Consider the following 16,185-nt stretch of genomic DNA (forward strand, 5'->3'; position numbering starts at 1 on the left):
TGGAGTAACTCATGTGTATACACTGGAATTTAGAAGGATGAAAGACGATCTTATCAAAACATATGATTATTAAGGGGTTGGACATGTTAGAGGCAGGAAACATGTTCCCAATGTTGGGGGAGTCCAGAACCAGGGGCCACAGTTTAAGAATAAGGGGTAGGCCATTTAGAACGGAGATGAGGAAAAACTTTTTCAGTCAGAGAGTTGTAAATCTGTGGAATTCTCTGCCTCAGAAGGCAGTGGAGGCCAAGTCTCTGAATGCATTCAAGAGAGAGCTAGATAGAGCTCTTAAGGATAGCGGAGTCAGGGGGTATGGGGAGAAGGCAGGAACGGGGTACTGATTGTGGATGATCAGCCATGATCACATTGAATGGCGGTGCTGGCTCGAAGGGCCGAATGGCCTCCTCCTGCACCTATTGTCTATTGTCTATTGCCTTCGACCGCCCCGACTGCGGGAGCTTCGATCTCCCCGACTGCTGATGGTTCGATTGCCCCGACTTGGGTGCAAACCTCTCCTGCGGGCGTGGCGACCCTCCCCCAACTGACGAACCATGGACCCGTTGAAAGCTCTCCTGCGGGCCCAGCAACCTTCCATGCAAACCTCTCCTGCAGGCCCGGCAACGGCATGGCAACCCCCCGTTGGGTGCAACCATCTTGTTTGACCCTCTCCCGCCGCGCTGCACCATGGGAGTAAGGTCAGGTGCGGGGCACGCCAGGACGGGCGCTGGTCCTCCCAGCCAATTTAGCCCATAGGGGAGCCCATTTATTAAAGTTTATTAAACATATAAGATTCCCCCCCTTCCCCTCCCCCCCCCTTCCCCCTCACCCCCCTCCCCCCTCTCTCCATTCCTCCTCCCTCCCCTCCCTCCACTCCCCTCCTCACTCCATCCCCTCAACCCTCTTTATTCTCCCTCCTCCCCCCCCCTCCTTCCCCCCATCCCTTCCTCCCTCCCTAGGAGATAGATTTAAACTTTAAAATGTGAATAACTTTAAAAATATAACACTGATTTCAATGAAACATCTTCCATTAGCACCAAAGGGACGACGGTGAGTAAGGTGGGCCTAAAATTGTCGCGCTATCGTGTACCGTTTTGGCTGTAGTTCAGGAACAAACAGACAAACAAACAAACGAGTTTCAGTATACAGATGCACTTGCAGATGCAAGGAACTGCATATGAAATGCATTGGAAAACACAAAGTTCTGGAAGACCTTGGTGGGTCAGGCAACATCTGTGGAGGAAAGTTTTAGTACATAAATATATATATATATATATATATATATATATATATATATATATAGATGAAGGATGTACAGGTATGCAGGTTAATTGACTGGGTAAATGTAAAAATTGTCCCTAGTGTGTGTAGGATAGTGTTAATGTGCGGGGATCGCTGGGCGGCGCGGACTCGGTGGGCCGAAGGGCCTGTTTCCTCGGTGTATCTCTAAATCTAAAAAAAAATCTAAAAGTACCCCAGGCTGGAACCCACACAGTGTCGCAGCACACAGGGAAATCAGATCTTATGCCTTTCTGCACCAGAGACCCTGATTTGATCCGACTACAGGTGCTGTCTGTACAGAGTTTGTACGTTCTCCCCGTGACTGCGTGAGTTTCCTCCGGGCGCTCCGGTTTCCTCCCACACTTCAAAGACGTGCGGATTAATTAGCTTCTGTAATTGTCCCTAGAGTGTAGGATAGAAATAGTGTACGGTTGATTGTTGGTTGGTGCAGATTCGTTGGGCCGAAGGGCCTGTTTTTACGCGGTATCTTTAAGCTAAACCTCCGAAAACATCGCAGTTGAACGTCCTAATGCTGACGACACTTAATAATGATAACAAACACCTTGGCAGGCACCATAATAGCATTTAAAGGACATTTGTTCAGGTACATGGACCCAGGAAAGGTTTAAAGGCATAAAGGCCAAACGCAGGCAGGTGGGACTAGCGCAGGCTAGGCATCTTGGTTGTGTTGGGCTGAAAGGCTTGTTTTCGTCTATAAAATATAGTGACCATTAGGTAACCTATGAGGTATTAGGTAAGTCTGAAGAAGGGTCTCGACCCGAAACGTCACCCATTCCTTCTCTCCTGAGATGCTGCCTGACCTGCTGAGTTACTCCAGCATTTTGTGAATAAATACCTTCCATTTGTACCAGCATCTGCAGTTATTTTCTTATACATTAGGTAACCTGTGAGTCTGAAGAAGGGCCTCGACCCGAAATGTCACCCATTCCTTCTCTCCAGAGATGCTGCTGAGTGACTCCAGCTTTTTATGTCTATCTGAGGTAACCCATGACGATGGTTTAACTTCACCACAAACCAATGGAGCAATTTCTCTACCAAAATGACAAAAAAGGCTTTACAAACAAACGTTGCAGTAAGTCACATTTGGAAAAGGCGCTGCTTACCTCTCACAGAAGGTGTGCAGACAAGGAAGAACTTTGGGGATTTTGTAACGATCCAGGCAGATGCTGCAGATTAGAAACTGTTTGTCAATTTGGCGAACCACAGGACTGGTAATGCTGGAGCTGTCACTGGCCATCCTAAAGCACTGGCATGCACGTCCACTTTGGCCTCACCCAGCACACTGAAAGACAGGGACAGAGCACAGTCAATTAAAAAAATGTCAACGCAAAATTAACGCAGTTCATTTCAAAGGACGACATACTTTGTCACAACTTCAAGCCAAATAAAACCATGCACATAGGGTCTTAATGTGGAAACAGGCTCTGCGGCCCAAACTGCCCACACCGACCAACACGTCCCATCTACATTAGGCCCACCTAGGGTCAGGGCCGTCTTAACGCATGGGCCTGATGGGCACTTGCCCGGGGCCCCACGAGCATAGGGGCCCCATGCTGATCTGTGTATGTTAAGTGACTTGCAATAAATAAATACTACTTTAAAAATGTAGGTTCAATGTGCTTTTTTCGCAACATTTTCCATCCCTAAGTGCTTCTCACAGCGATCTGTAAGGGCTTTTCGCAACAATGTAGCACCCTAAGTCCATCGCTAAGTGCTTTTCGGTAAGTGCTTTTCGCCGGCACGACAGGGGGGGGCTGGTAGGGAAAGGGGGGTGGGAGAGAGTAACGGTAGGGGCCCCAGTACACTGCTTTGCCCGGGGGCCCATAATGCTGTAAAAACGGCCCTGCCTAGGGTATGGGGAGAAAGATGGGTATAGAAAGACTTTCTAGCCTTAGAGGGAGTACAGAGAAGGTTCACCAGATTGATCCCTGGGATGGCAGGACTTTCACATGAAGAAAGACTGGATAGACTAGGCTTATACTCGCTGGAATTTAGAAGACTGAGGGGGGATCTTATAGAAACATATAAAATTCTTAAGGGGTTGGAGAGGCTAGATGTGGGAAGTTTGTTCCCGATGTTGGGGAAGTCCAGAACCAGGGGTCACAGCTTAAGGATAAGGGAGAAGTCTTTTAGGACCGAGATGAGAAAACATTTCTTCACACAGAGAGTGGTGAGTCTGTGGAATTCTCTGCCACAGAAGGTAGTTGAGGCCAGTTCATTGGCTATATTTAGGAGGGAGTTAGATGTGGCCCTTGTGGCTAAAGGGATCAGGGGGTATGGAGAGAAGGCAGGTACAGGTTACTGAGCTGGATGATCAGCCATGATCATATTGAATGGCGGTGCAGGCTCGAAGGGCCGAATGGCCTACTCCTGCACCTATTTTCTATGTTTCTAAGAAGGCAGGAACGGGGTACTGATTGTGAATGATCGGCCATGATCATATTGAATGGCGGTGCTGGCTCGAAGGGCCGAATGGCCTCCTCCTGCGCCTATTGTCACCTGCCTGCATATGGCCCATATCTCTCTCTAAATCTGTCCTATCCACGTACCTGTCTAATTGTTACTTAAACGTTCCAATACAGGTGTTCCTCAGCTTCCAATGGGGTTCCGTTCTGAGAAACCCATCGGAAACCGAAAGTATTGTAAGTCGAAATGCGTTGAAAACGCGCGGTCACGTGGCCAGAAGCGAGCAAAAGGCTCGCTATGGGTCGCTGCCGTTTGCACCATTGCAAAGTCGAACTATCGCAAGTCAAACCATCGTAACCTGGGGAGTACCTGTAGTCCCTACCTCCTCTGGCAGCTCGTTCCATACACCCACCACCTTTTGTGTGGAAAAGGTACCCCTCAGATTCCTATTAAATCTTTCCCCCTTCTCCTTAAACCTCTACCTTCTGGTTCTCAATTCCCATGCTCTGTGCGTCTATCCATCTCTTCCTCTCATGATCTTATACGCCTCTAAAAGATCAACCCCTCATCCTCCTGCGCTCCAACGAATAAAGAGTCCCAGCCTGCTCAACATCTCACTATAGCTTAGAGCCTTGAGTCCCGGCAACATCCATGCAAATCCATGTAAATCTTCTTTCCAACTTAACAACAGCCTTCCTGTTACATGGTGCCAGGAACTGAACACAATACTCTAAACGCAGCCTCACCAACGTCATAGATAGACAATAGACAATAGGTGCAGGAGGAGGCCATTCGGCCCTTCGAGCCAGCACCGCCATTCAACATGATCATGGCTGATCATTCTCAATCAGTACCCCGTTCCTGCCTTCTCCCCATACCCCCTGACTCCGCTATCCTTAAGAGCTCTATCTAGCTCTCTCTTGAATGCATTCAGAGAATTGGCCTCCACTGCCTTCTGAGGCAGAGAATTCCACAGATTCACAACTCTCTGACTGAAAAAGTTTTTCCTCATCTCAGTTCTAAATGGCCTACCCCTTATTCTTAAACTGTGGCCCCTGGTTCTGGACTCCCCCAACATTGGGAACATGTTTCCTGCCTCTAACGTGTCCAACCCCTCAATAATCTTAATAATAATAATAACTCCAACATGACCTCCCAACTTCTAACCTCAATTGGTAGGAAGGAAATGCAGATGCTGGTTAACATCAAAGGTAGACACAAAAGGCTGGAGTAACTCAGCGAGTCAGACACGAGATGCTGTCTGACCCGCTGAGTTACTCCAGCTTTTTGGGTCAATCTTCTACACTCAACGCTCTGACTGATGATGGCCAATGTGCCAAAAACCTTTTTGGCCATCCCATCTACCTGTGTCTCCACCTTCAAGGAACCATGCATCTGCACTCCTTGATCCTTCTACTCTATAACACCCCCCCCCCACCGAAGCACTACCATTTATTGTGCATGTCCTGCCCATGTTAGACTTTCCAACAGGTGATGTTTTGGGTCGAGACCCTTCTTCAGAAGGGTCCAGCATTTTGTGTCAACCTTTGATTTAAACCAGCATCTGCAGGTTTTTTTTTTCCTATTGATTCTAATAGATGAACTTATAATGGATTGTTGAAACAATTATCATATCATATCATATCATATATATACAGCCGGAAACAGGCCTTTTCGGCCCACCAAGTCCGTGCCGCCCAGCGATCCCCGTACATTAACACTATCCTACACCCACTAGGGACAATTTTTACATTTACCCAGCCAATTAACCTACAAACCTGTACGTCTTTGGAGTGTGGGAGGAAACCGAAGATCTCGGAGAAAACCCACGCAGGTCACAGGGAGAACGTACAAACTCCTTACAGTGCAGCACCCGTAGTCAGGATCGAACCTGAGTCTCCGGCGCTGCATTCGCTGTAAAGCAGCAACTCTACCGCTGCGCTACCGTGCCGCAGTAATCACTTAAGGTCACGATCATTGAATTTCACACGAGTCCATCACAAACAGCAGACACCAAAAATTTATTGGAAAGGCCATATCATCTGAAAGGAACACTGGAAATCAGGGTCTCGACCCGAAACGTCACCCATTCCTTCTCTCCTGAGGTGCTGCCTGACCTGCTGAGTTACTCCAGCATTCTGTGAATAAATACCTTCGATTTGTACCAGCATCTGCAGTTATTTTCTTATACTGGAAATGTAGATAGACACAAAAAGCTGGAGTAACTCAGGCCAAGGCAGCATCTCTGGAGAGAAGGAACGGGTGACGTTTCGGGTCGAGACTTTTCTTCAGACTGTCTGAAGAAGGGTCGCATCGTCACCCATTCCTTCTCTCCAGAGATGCTGCCTATCCCGTTGAGTTACTCCAGCTTTTTGTGTCTATCTGCAGTTTAAACCAGCATCTGCAGTTCCGTCCTACACTGGAAATGTGGAGGTTAGTAAATGATATGCTACCATTATTGGTGCTTTTGACTGCATTCGACAATTTTATCATCAACTTCGACCCTATCCTGAAAGCCACCTGGACAACCTTTGACACTTTCAGCCAGGGCTCCAGCAATTTCCTCTCTTGCTGCCCACAGTGCCCTTGGATATATCTGATCAGACCCAACATTCCTTCCTCGCCTTCTGCCTTTCCCCTGCCTATTCTGTCCATTGCACTTTCTCTCATCACCCTCCACACCAACCTCTAACCTCCCACCTACCTCTGTCCTGTGTAAGATCCCGCCCACCTGCCAATCTATGTCATTGTGTTACCTGCATGAACATTTATTTTCTGCAATTAACCTGTCAGCAGGAATCTTATTGAATGACTTCTGCGAACCTTAATGCATTTGACAATTAGTCATATCAACTGCATGTTACTTCACTGGTCACAGACCTTTTTGTCACAAATAGAGGCATCACAAAAGTCTGAAGAAGGGTCTCGACCCGAAACGTCACCCATTCCTTCTCTCCTGAGATGCTGCCTGACCTGCTGAGTTACTCCAGCATTTTGTGAATAAATACCTTCGATTTGTACCAGCATCTGCAGTTATTTACTTATATCACAAATAGAGGCAGTGTTTTCAGGTGAGAAATTGACCCAAGGGGCAGCTTTTTGACACTGGGGGGGGGGGGGGGGGGGGGGGGGGGAGGGTGGTGTGTGGACCAAGGTGCCAACGTTTGCTCCTTGAATACAGAGTTCGGGCTATCCACAGACGCTGCTCTGTGACGGACAAGTTGCAAGACATGGCAAAGATAGACAGCTGCAGTGCGAAGAGTTCCTGAGGCCAGGGTGCTTTGTGAGCAGAAATCCGACTGCAGGAATTCCTCGGGCAGTGGGAGGTTTACCGGAATGTTGCCTGGATCAGGGCATTTCAGCCGCAAGGAGAGAATGGATGAACTACATTGTCTTCCCGCGAACATCGGAGTTTTTTTTTAGATTTAGAGATACAACGCGGAAACAGGCCCTTCGGCCTACTGAGTCCGCGCCGCCCAGCGATCCCCGCACATTAACACTATCCTACACCCACTAGGGACAATTTTTACATTTTACCCAGCCAATTAACCTACTGTTCAGAGTTACTCCAGCACCTTGTGTCCTTCTGTGTTCTATGTAAGTTGCCTTTGACTTTAACCTGATTATTCTTGCAATTATTTGTGATTTCCATGCATGCTCCTTATATTCCCAGGAGAGGGAGAACTGTAGAATAATCTCATCAAAGTGATCTCGCCTTGCTTGGCACAAACATTGTGGGCCAAAGGCCCCATTTCCGTGCTGTACTGTTTAATGTTCTCTACGTGTCAAAGGCCCAACATTTCTCTACTGCTTCTTAAATAAGGCTCTTTCCAGCAAGGGAGTGTCCAGCTCCAACAACAACTTGCATCAAAAGATACAGAATGCTTGGCTGGCATTCCAGATTCAGAGACAGTTTCTTCCCAGCTGTTACCAAGGCAACTGAACCATCCTACCACCATCTAGTGAGCGGTCCTGACCTCCCATCTACCTCACTGGAGACCCTCGGACTATCTTTAATGGGACGCTACCTTGCAGTACAATACAATACAATACAATATATCTTTATTGTCATTGTACAGGGATACAACGAGATTGGGAATGCCCCTCCCATATGATGCAATAAATCAATTAGCTAGTCAGTATTAATTTAAACAACCCAATGAAACAAATTGTAACAGTTTTAAAACAGAATAAAGTGCAAGTAGGTCTGTGCCGGTTCACTGTGCGATGTGACCATCCGGCTCAGCAGGACCGGTTCATAGCAGCTATGGCCCTGGGGATGAAGCTGTTCCTGAGTCTGGAGGTGCGGGCGTAGAAGGCCTTGTATCGTCTGCCCGATGGTAGAAGTTCGAACAGACTGTTGCAGGGGTGTGAGGAGTCTTTGTGGATGCTGGTGGCTTTTCTGAGGCATCGTGTGTTGTAGATGCCCTCCAAGGCTGGTAGCTGTGTTCCGATGGTCCTCTGAGCTCTATGGACTACGCGCTGAAGAGCTTTCCTCTCCGCCTCCGTGCAGCTGAGGTACCACACAGGGATGCCATGTGTTAGGATGCTCTCTGTGGTGCAGCGGTAGAATGTCGTCAGCAGCTGTTGGGGTAGACCAGACTTCCCTTTCTAGACACAATGCTGGAGTAACTCAGCGGGACAGGTGGCATCTCTGGAGAGAAGGAACGGGATGCTGCCTGTCCCGCTGAGTTACGCCAGCATTTTGTGTCTATCTTCCGTTTAACCCACCATCAGCAGTTCTTTCCAGCACATTAATTATTCCCTTTGTGTTGTGTCTGTAATGTGAGGAAGGACATTCTTGCCATTGAGGGAGTGCAGGTTATTTCCCGGGATGGCGGGACTGACGTATGCTGAAAGAATGGGTCGACTGGGCTTGTATTCACTGGAATTTAGAAAGATGAGAGGGGATCTTGCAGAAACATATACAATTCTTTAAGGATTGGACAGGCTAGATGCTGGAAAAATGTTCCCGATGTTGTGGGAGTCCAGAACCAGGGGTCACATTTTAAGAATAAGGGGTGGGCCATTTAGGACTGAGATGAGGAAACATTTTTTCACCCAGAGAGTTGTGAATCTGTGGAATTCTCTGCCACAGAAGGCAGTGGAGGCCAATTCACTGGATGTTTTCATGACAGTTAGATTTAGCTGTTAGGGTTAACGGAATCAAGGGATATGGGGAAAAAGCAGGAATGAGGTACTGATTTTAGATGATCAGCCATGATCACAGTGAATGGCGGTGCTGGCTCGAAGGTCCAAATGGCCTCCTCCTGCACCTATGTTTCTCTGTACACTGAGGACGGCTTGATTGTAATCATGTATAGTCTTTCCACTGACTGGATAGCACACAATGTAAAAAAACTTCATTGTTTCAGGGTACAAGTGACAAAAACTAAACTAAACTGACAATCCGTCCGTACTCTCTATTAAAAGGCTGAACCCTCACAAAATCCCCCACAATCAACATGTAGGTGTTCAACCGTGACCTGCGTGGGTTTTCTCCGAGATCTTCGGTTTCCTCCCACACTCCAAAGACATACAGGTTTGTAGCTTAATTGGCTTGGTGAATGTAAATATTGTCCCCAGTGGGTGTAGGATAGTGTTAGTGTGCGGGGATCGCTGGTCGGCGCGGACCCGGTGGGCCGAAGGGCCTGTTTCCGCGCTGTATCTCTAAACTAAACTAAACCACCACACAAATATTGGAGCTTGAAATACAGACGGGGCTGGGTATCCCACAGTTATTGACTCACCCCCTTCCCAAACCTTTCCACGACACAAATAGATTGTCGATGGTATCATTGCCTACGTTGGTGGGCGCATTGCATACAAGAGACTGGGAGTTTATGCTGCAGTTTTATAGCACTTGGGTTAGGCTGCATTCGGAGCAATGGGTGTGGTGCTAGTCTCCCCATTACAAGAGCTTTGCACAGGATGGATTAGAGGCTGATACAAGATACCAGACAGGTGGGTGCCTGGAACATTCATTCATGATGCCACGAATAGCAGTGGAGGCAGTGTGAAAGTGGTATTTAAAAGGCTTCAGAAAGGCAATAGACAATAGACAATAGGTGCAGGAGGAGGCCATTCAGCCCTTCGAGCCAGCACCGCCATTCAATGTGATCATGGCTGATCATCCACAATCGGTACCCCCGTTCCTGCCCTCTCCCCATACCCCCTGACTCCGCTATCCTTAAGAGCTCTATCTAGCTCTCTCTTGAAAGCATCCAGAGAATTGGCCTCCACTGCCTTCCGAGGCAGATAATTCTGCCTCACACACGGATGTGCGAGCAGTAAAGGGACATAGTTCACACGCAGACAGAGATGGGTTTAACCCGGCATCATGAGTAGGAAAAAGAAACCGCAGACGCTGGTTAAAATCGACGGTAGACACTGGGGTGTAACTCAGCAGGGTCAGGCAGCATCTGAAGAAGGGTGTCGACCCGAAACGTCACCCATTCCTTCTCTCCCGAGATGCTGCCTGACCCGCTGAGTTACTTCAGCACCCTGTGTCTAACCGGGCATCGTGTTCAGCAGGGACATTGTGGGCCAAAGGACCTGGTCCTATACTGTTCTATCTTCCGTGGATAGAGCCCAAGTTGGGAGCATGATGGAATAAATACTCTCCAGTTACCCGGGCAAATGCAGCGCCAACAACAAGTCATATCACGCATAAAATAAACAACGCGCACGAATAACAATCTATCAGCAGCCTAACGATTGATTCTTTCATCACCCTCGGGTGGCAGTGAGCACAGACAATGCACAGTAATTCATCACTGCGAACACTCTGACAGCTTCTTCTCAATCCTTAACTCTGCCACCACAAAGAACAAAGAAACAGCTTCTTAGAAACTGCATGCTCCCCTGAAAATCGCCTGCTATCCCAAGATATTGCCATTCTTTCACCTTCATTAGATTCAAGCTCAAATCTAACTCCCGACCCTCACAACATTGAGAGAATACCTTCACTAAAAACACAACTCACAAGAGAAAGGAACTGTTTATATATACACCGATCAGCCAAAACATTATGACCCCTGACCCCTGAATAAATACCTTCGATTTGTACCAGCATCTGCAGTTATTTTCTTGTATGACCCCTGACAGGCGAAGTGAATAACATTAGTTAACTTGTTACAATGGCACCTGTCAAGGGGTGGGATATATTCGGCAGCAAGTGAATAGTCAGTTCTTGAAGTTGACGTGGTGGATACAGGAGAAATGGGCAGGAGTAAAGACCTGAGCGACTTTGACAATGGCCAAATTGTTATGGCCAGACGACTGGGTCAGAGCATCTCTGAAACGGCAAGGCTTGTGGGGTGCTCCCGGTCAGCAGTGGTGAGTACCTACCGACAGTGGTCCGAGGAGGGACAAACCACAAACCGGCGACAGACAGGGTGTTGGGCGCCCAAGGCTCATCGATGCGCGAGGGCAACGAAGGCTATCCCGTCTGGTCCGAACCGACAGAAGGTCGACTGTGGCACAAGTCACAGAAAATGTTAATGGTGGTCACGGGAGGGATGTGTCACAATACACAGTGCATCGCACCCTGCTGCGTATGGGGCTGCACACGGAGGACCAACAGCATATTAGGCAGGTGGTCATAATGTTTTGGCTGATCGGTGTATAAAAAAAATTAAATAAAGAGCAATTTTTCTTTCCCCCAAATCCTAATCAATATTTATAAATCAAACCATAATTCATCACACTGCAATTTGGGACTTTACATCCAGTGCACAAAACAGGATGCATTACATAACTGTCCGTATTTTTATAAATACCTCTGACTGTGAAGCACTTTGAGATGGTCCTGAGGTTATGATGGGCTCTATCTCACTGCAACTTCTTTATTTCCTCTTTGGATGTTCTGAGTATGGGTATCATCTCTGATGTGCTGTTTCTGTCCTATTTATTCCCAATCTGGCCAATAAACCAGAATAGTTCATATTGTTACCATAGCAAACATGATGGTTTTGACAGTTTCATCATCTGACTTTATCCCACATTCATTAAGTTTAGACTCGATTACATTGCATGCGCCTTTTCTTGCCAAAATACTCAAAAAGGAAAATGTACTTCTGCATCCTATTGCTGGAAGTGACCAAAGCTCTTTCTTATTTTATCATTTGCATCCCATATTTAAAAGGAGATTATTTAGCGACAGGGAATGCGTAGGGAAAAAAAACTGCAGATGCTGGTTTAAATCGAAGGTAGACACAAAATGCAGGAGTAACTCAGGGGGTCAGGCAGCATCTCTGGAGAACATGGACACAGAGTGCTGGAGTAACTCAGCGGGTCAGGCAGCATCACTGGAAAACGTGGACACAGAGTGCTGGAGTAACTCAGCGGGTCAGGCAGCATCTCTGGAGAACATGGACACAGAGTGCTAGAGTAACTCAGCGGGTCAGGCAGCATCTCTGGAGAGAAGAAATGGGTGACGTTTCGGGTCGAGACCCTTCTTCAGACTGGTCTTTTGTGTCTACCTGAGAGACAGGGAATCATCGGTTATTTTTTTTCTTACGTTAGACATTTGATCTTTCCATGGAAACTAAAACTCCAATAACCCACTGTCTAGCAATTCGTTAAATCCCGTAAGAAGGAACTGTAGATGCTGGTTTACACCCAAGATAGCCACAAAATGCTGGAGCAACTCAGCAGGTCAGGCAGCATCTCCGAAGAAGATGGATTAGGTGACGTTTCGGATCGAGACCCTTCCTACAGATTCTGAAGGTCTCGACCCGAAACGTCACCCATTCCTTCTCTCCAGAGAAGCTGCCTGAACCGCTGAGTTGCTCCAGCATTTTGTGTCGATCTTCGGTGTCAACAAGCAACTATGGTTCCTTTGGTCTGCTAATTCGTAAATCCTGACTGTTCAATGTCTCTTAAACAAGGTCCTGCTCCCCAAGCCAGTGCCTACTTTCACAGTTTATTATTCAATTGTCCAATATCATTTTTTTTTAAAAATTCAATTGTGCTGGAGTATTAACTGGAACACCCGTAAGCTGGTTCAGCATCATCAAAATCCCGAGCGTACTGGATTAATGGAGTTTTACACGTTGAATAATTAAGTACATCTGGTACATCTAAAGTCTGGTAAAAATATATTTTGGGAAGGGAACAGACTACACAGGGTTATTACTGCAGTTCTGCAGAAGGGATTGGAATCACCGCAGTGGTTACATGGTGAGTAATTTATAAATGACTGTTGCAAAATAAAAACTCACGTTATAGATAGATAAATTACAAAATGAAAAATATTTCCAAATGGAAGCAAAACTCACCACACTCGTCTCTGAGCGTAAATCAACATGCCGAATCCAGAAATAATAATATTCCAAATAAACCTTCACACCTACCCATATTCTCACAGAAATGATATCCATCACAGAAGAGGCCAACATTCATTAAATAATCCAGTAAGGCTTACAGCTGTACTCTTAGATAGTCATTAGATAATCAGAAGATCTTGTTTCGAGCTATTGTGTTGAATTCTGTTTCAGGCAATGAATGACATGCAAATCCTACCATAATACAGCCATTCTTAGAGCAAAGGCATATCTCTCTTCACCCAGCGACGCTCCGTATACATTGAGGACAAAAGGGGGAAAAAAAACAAAAGCCGAACAGGGGTGACTACAGTGGCAACTTTTCTAAAGCAGAAACAAGCACCGTTTCACTGCCTGAGAAGTCCAGAAGCAAAATCATTTTTACTGAGTGCATCTTTCTCGCTGTGCTAACAGACTGCAGTAAACCATGCAAAGCATACTGGGATAGGGATGCAGCAGTCAGCTGCAAAGAGATTTGCTAGCCTGGTGTCAATCAGCGATCAGATCGTAAAGGCCCGTGGAATAATGGCAGTCGATGGGCAACGTGCCACCTTCAGAATAAACGAGTGGGGTTCCTTTGACGACAACATGTCGAATGAACCGCGGCGAATCTTAATCAACACCCACAGAAACAATTCACATGAGAAATGAATGCAGAACAAAAGGATTGCATTATTTCAACGCTCTCTAACGCAAATGCACGAAATCCCCAAGAACGCTTCACAAGAAAAGGAAGTCATGCGACAGCTTTTAATGAATAATGAATGCATTGTGATAATTTATTTAACATTTTGAGCGTATTCCTTTATTGTGAAACCATCCTTATAAAGAGGGCGCAGCGGTAGAGTTGCTGCCTTACAGCGAATGCAGCGCCGGAGACCCGGGTTCCATCCTGACTACAGATGCTGCACTGTACGGAGTTTGTACGTTCTCCCCGTGACCTGCGTGGGTTTTCTCGGAGATCTTCGGTTTCCTCCCACACTACAAAGACGTACAGGTTTGTAGGTTAATTGGCTTGGTAAATGTTTTTTTTTTTTTAATTGTCCCTAGTGTGTGTAGGATAGTGTTAGTGTGCAGGGATCGCTGGGCGACGCGGACCCGGTGGGCCGAAGGGCCTGTTTCTGCGCTGTATATCTAAAGACATTTTTTTTAAAAGCAGCATGCAAATGCCCAATCGAAGCACAAATATGTTGGAATGAGTATATTAAAACACCAACGTTCTGAGCTCCAGGAGGCAAGATATATTTTTCTAAAGTTGATTTTAGCTCTTTGATTTACAGTTGGTTTGTACAATTTCCCCATTTAGAGACACTGTGGCTGAGAAATTAGTCAGGCATGCAACACGGAAACGGGTACTTCACACCCAACCCGCCCACGCCGACCAACATGCCCCATCTACTCTGGTCCCACCTGCCCACCCCGACCAACATGCCCCATCTACTCTGGTCCCACCTGCCCACCCCGACCAACATGCCCCATCTACTCTGGTCCCACCTGCCCACCCCGACCAACATGTCCCATCTACTCTGGTCCCACCTGCCCACCCCGACCAACATGCCCCATCTACTCTGGTCCCACCTGCCCACCCCGACCAACATGCCCCATCTACTCTGGTCCCACCTGCCCACCCCGACCAACATGCCCCATCTACTCTGGTCCCACCTGCCCACCCCGACCAACATGCCCCATCTACTCTGGTCCCACCTGTCCACCCCGACCAACATGCCCCATCTACTCTGGTCCCACCTGCCCACCCCAACCAACATGCCCCATCTACTCTGGTCCCACCTGCCCACCCCGACCAACATGCCCCATCTACACTGGTCCCACCTGCCCACCCCGACCAACATGTCCCATCTACTCTGGTCCCACCTGCCCACCCCGACCAACATGCCCCATCTACTCTGGTCCCACCTGCCCACCCCGACCAACATGCCCCATCTACTCTGGTCCCACCTGCCCACCCCGACCAACATGCCCCATCTACTCTGGTCCCACCTGCCCACCCCGACCAACATGCCCCATCTACACTGGTCCCACCTGCCCACCCCGACCAACATGCCCCATCTACTCTGGTCCCACCTACACTTGGAAAGGCTGGATGACCAACGATCATCCGTTCACACTAGTTCTATCCTATCTATATATTAAAACTCTTGTTTGTTTGTTTATTTATTTGGTTTTTTCAGATTTAGAGATACAGCGCGGCAACAGGCCCTTCGGCCCACCGGGTCGGCGCCGCCCAGCGATCCCCGCACATTAATACTATCCTACACACACTAGGGACAATTTTTACATTTACCAAGCCAATTAACCTACATGCCGGTACGTCTTTGGAGTGTGGGAGGAAACCAAAGATCTCGGAGAAAACCCACGCAGGTCACGGGGAGAACGTACAAACTCCGTACAGACGGCGCCCGTAGTCAGGATCGAATCTGAGTCTCCGGCGCTGCATTCGCTGTAAGGCAGGAACTCTACCGCTGCGCCACCGTGCCGCCCTCAGTATTGTTCCTGAACTACAGCCAAAACGTTACACGATAGCGCGACAATTTTAGGCCCACCTTACTCACCGTCGTCCCTTTGGTGCTAATGGAAGAAGTTTCATTGAGATCGGTGTTATATTTTTAAAGTTATTCACATTTTAAAGTTTAAATCTATCTCCTAGGGAGGGAGAGGGGGGGGGGAGGGAGGTGGAGGGAAGGAGGGGGAGGGAGGGAGGGAGGGAGGGAGGGAGGGAGGGAGGGAGGGAGGGAGGGAGGGAGGGAGGGAGGGAGGGAGGGAGGGAGGGAGGGAGGGAGGGAGGGAGGGAGGGAGGGAGGGAGGGAGGGAGGGAGGGAGGGAGGGAGGGAGGGAGGGAGGGGAAGGAGGGAGGATAAGGTGGGTTGAGGGGGATGGAGTGGGGGAGGTGAGGAAGGGGGGAGGTAGGGAAGGGGGGAGGATAAGGGGGGGGTTGAGGGGGATGGAGTGGGGGAGGTGGGGAAGAGGGGAGGTGGGGAAGGGGGAGGGGAGAGGGGGAGAGGGGAGGGAGGAGGGGGAGGGGGAGGAGAGGGTGCTGCACCAATGCAGGAGAGGTTTGGGCCCAACGGGTCCACTTGGTCTAGTATACACTAAGGACATGTTACGGAAACCAATTAATCTACAAACCTGCTTGTAT

The 16,185-nt window shown here is 48.1% G+C and overlaps 1 protein-coding gene across 13 annotated transcripts in view; it reads right to left on the reverse strand.

Annotated features, from left to right (window-relative positions):
• The window catches only part of LOC144597829 (tripartite motif-containing protein 2), a 130,809-nt gene that overhangs the window by 63,688 nt on the left and 50,936 nt on the right, over positions 1-16,185 (reverse strand). For 6 of the 13 annotated variants that reach the window (XM_078407494.1, XM_078407531.1, XM_078407541.1 and 3 more), the window contains one exon: positions 2,403-2,581. In XM_078407494.1, the coding sequence (XP_078263620.1) occupies positions 2,403-2,536 (134 nt within the window). In that variant the 5' untranslated portion in view covers positions 2,537-2,581. Of the gene's footprint in view, positions 1-2,402; positions 2,582-11,486; positions 11,626-12,986; positions 13,474-16,185 lie in introns of those variants that run through there. The other 7 variants (XM_078407563.1, XM_078407469.1, XM_078407580.1 and 4 more) reach the window with 5 other exon arrangements.

This window comes from Rhinoraja longicauda, chromosome 1 (assembly GCF_053455715.1).
Source record: "Rhinoraja longicauda isolate Sanriku21f chromosome 1, sRhiLon1.1, whole genome shotgun sequence".
Taxonomy (NCBI): domain Eukaryota; kingdom Metazoa; phylum Chordata; class Chondrichthyes; order Rajiformes; family Arhynchobatidae; genus Rhinoraja; species Rhinoraja longicauda.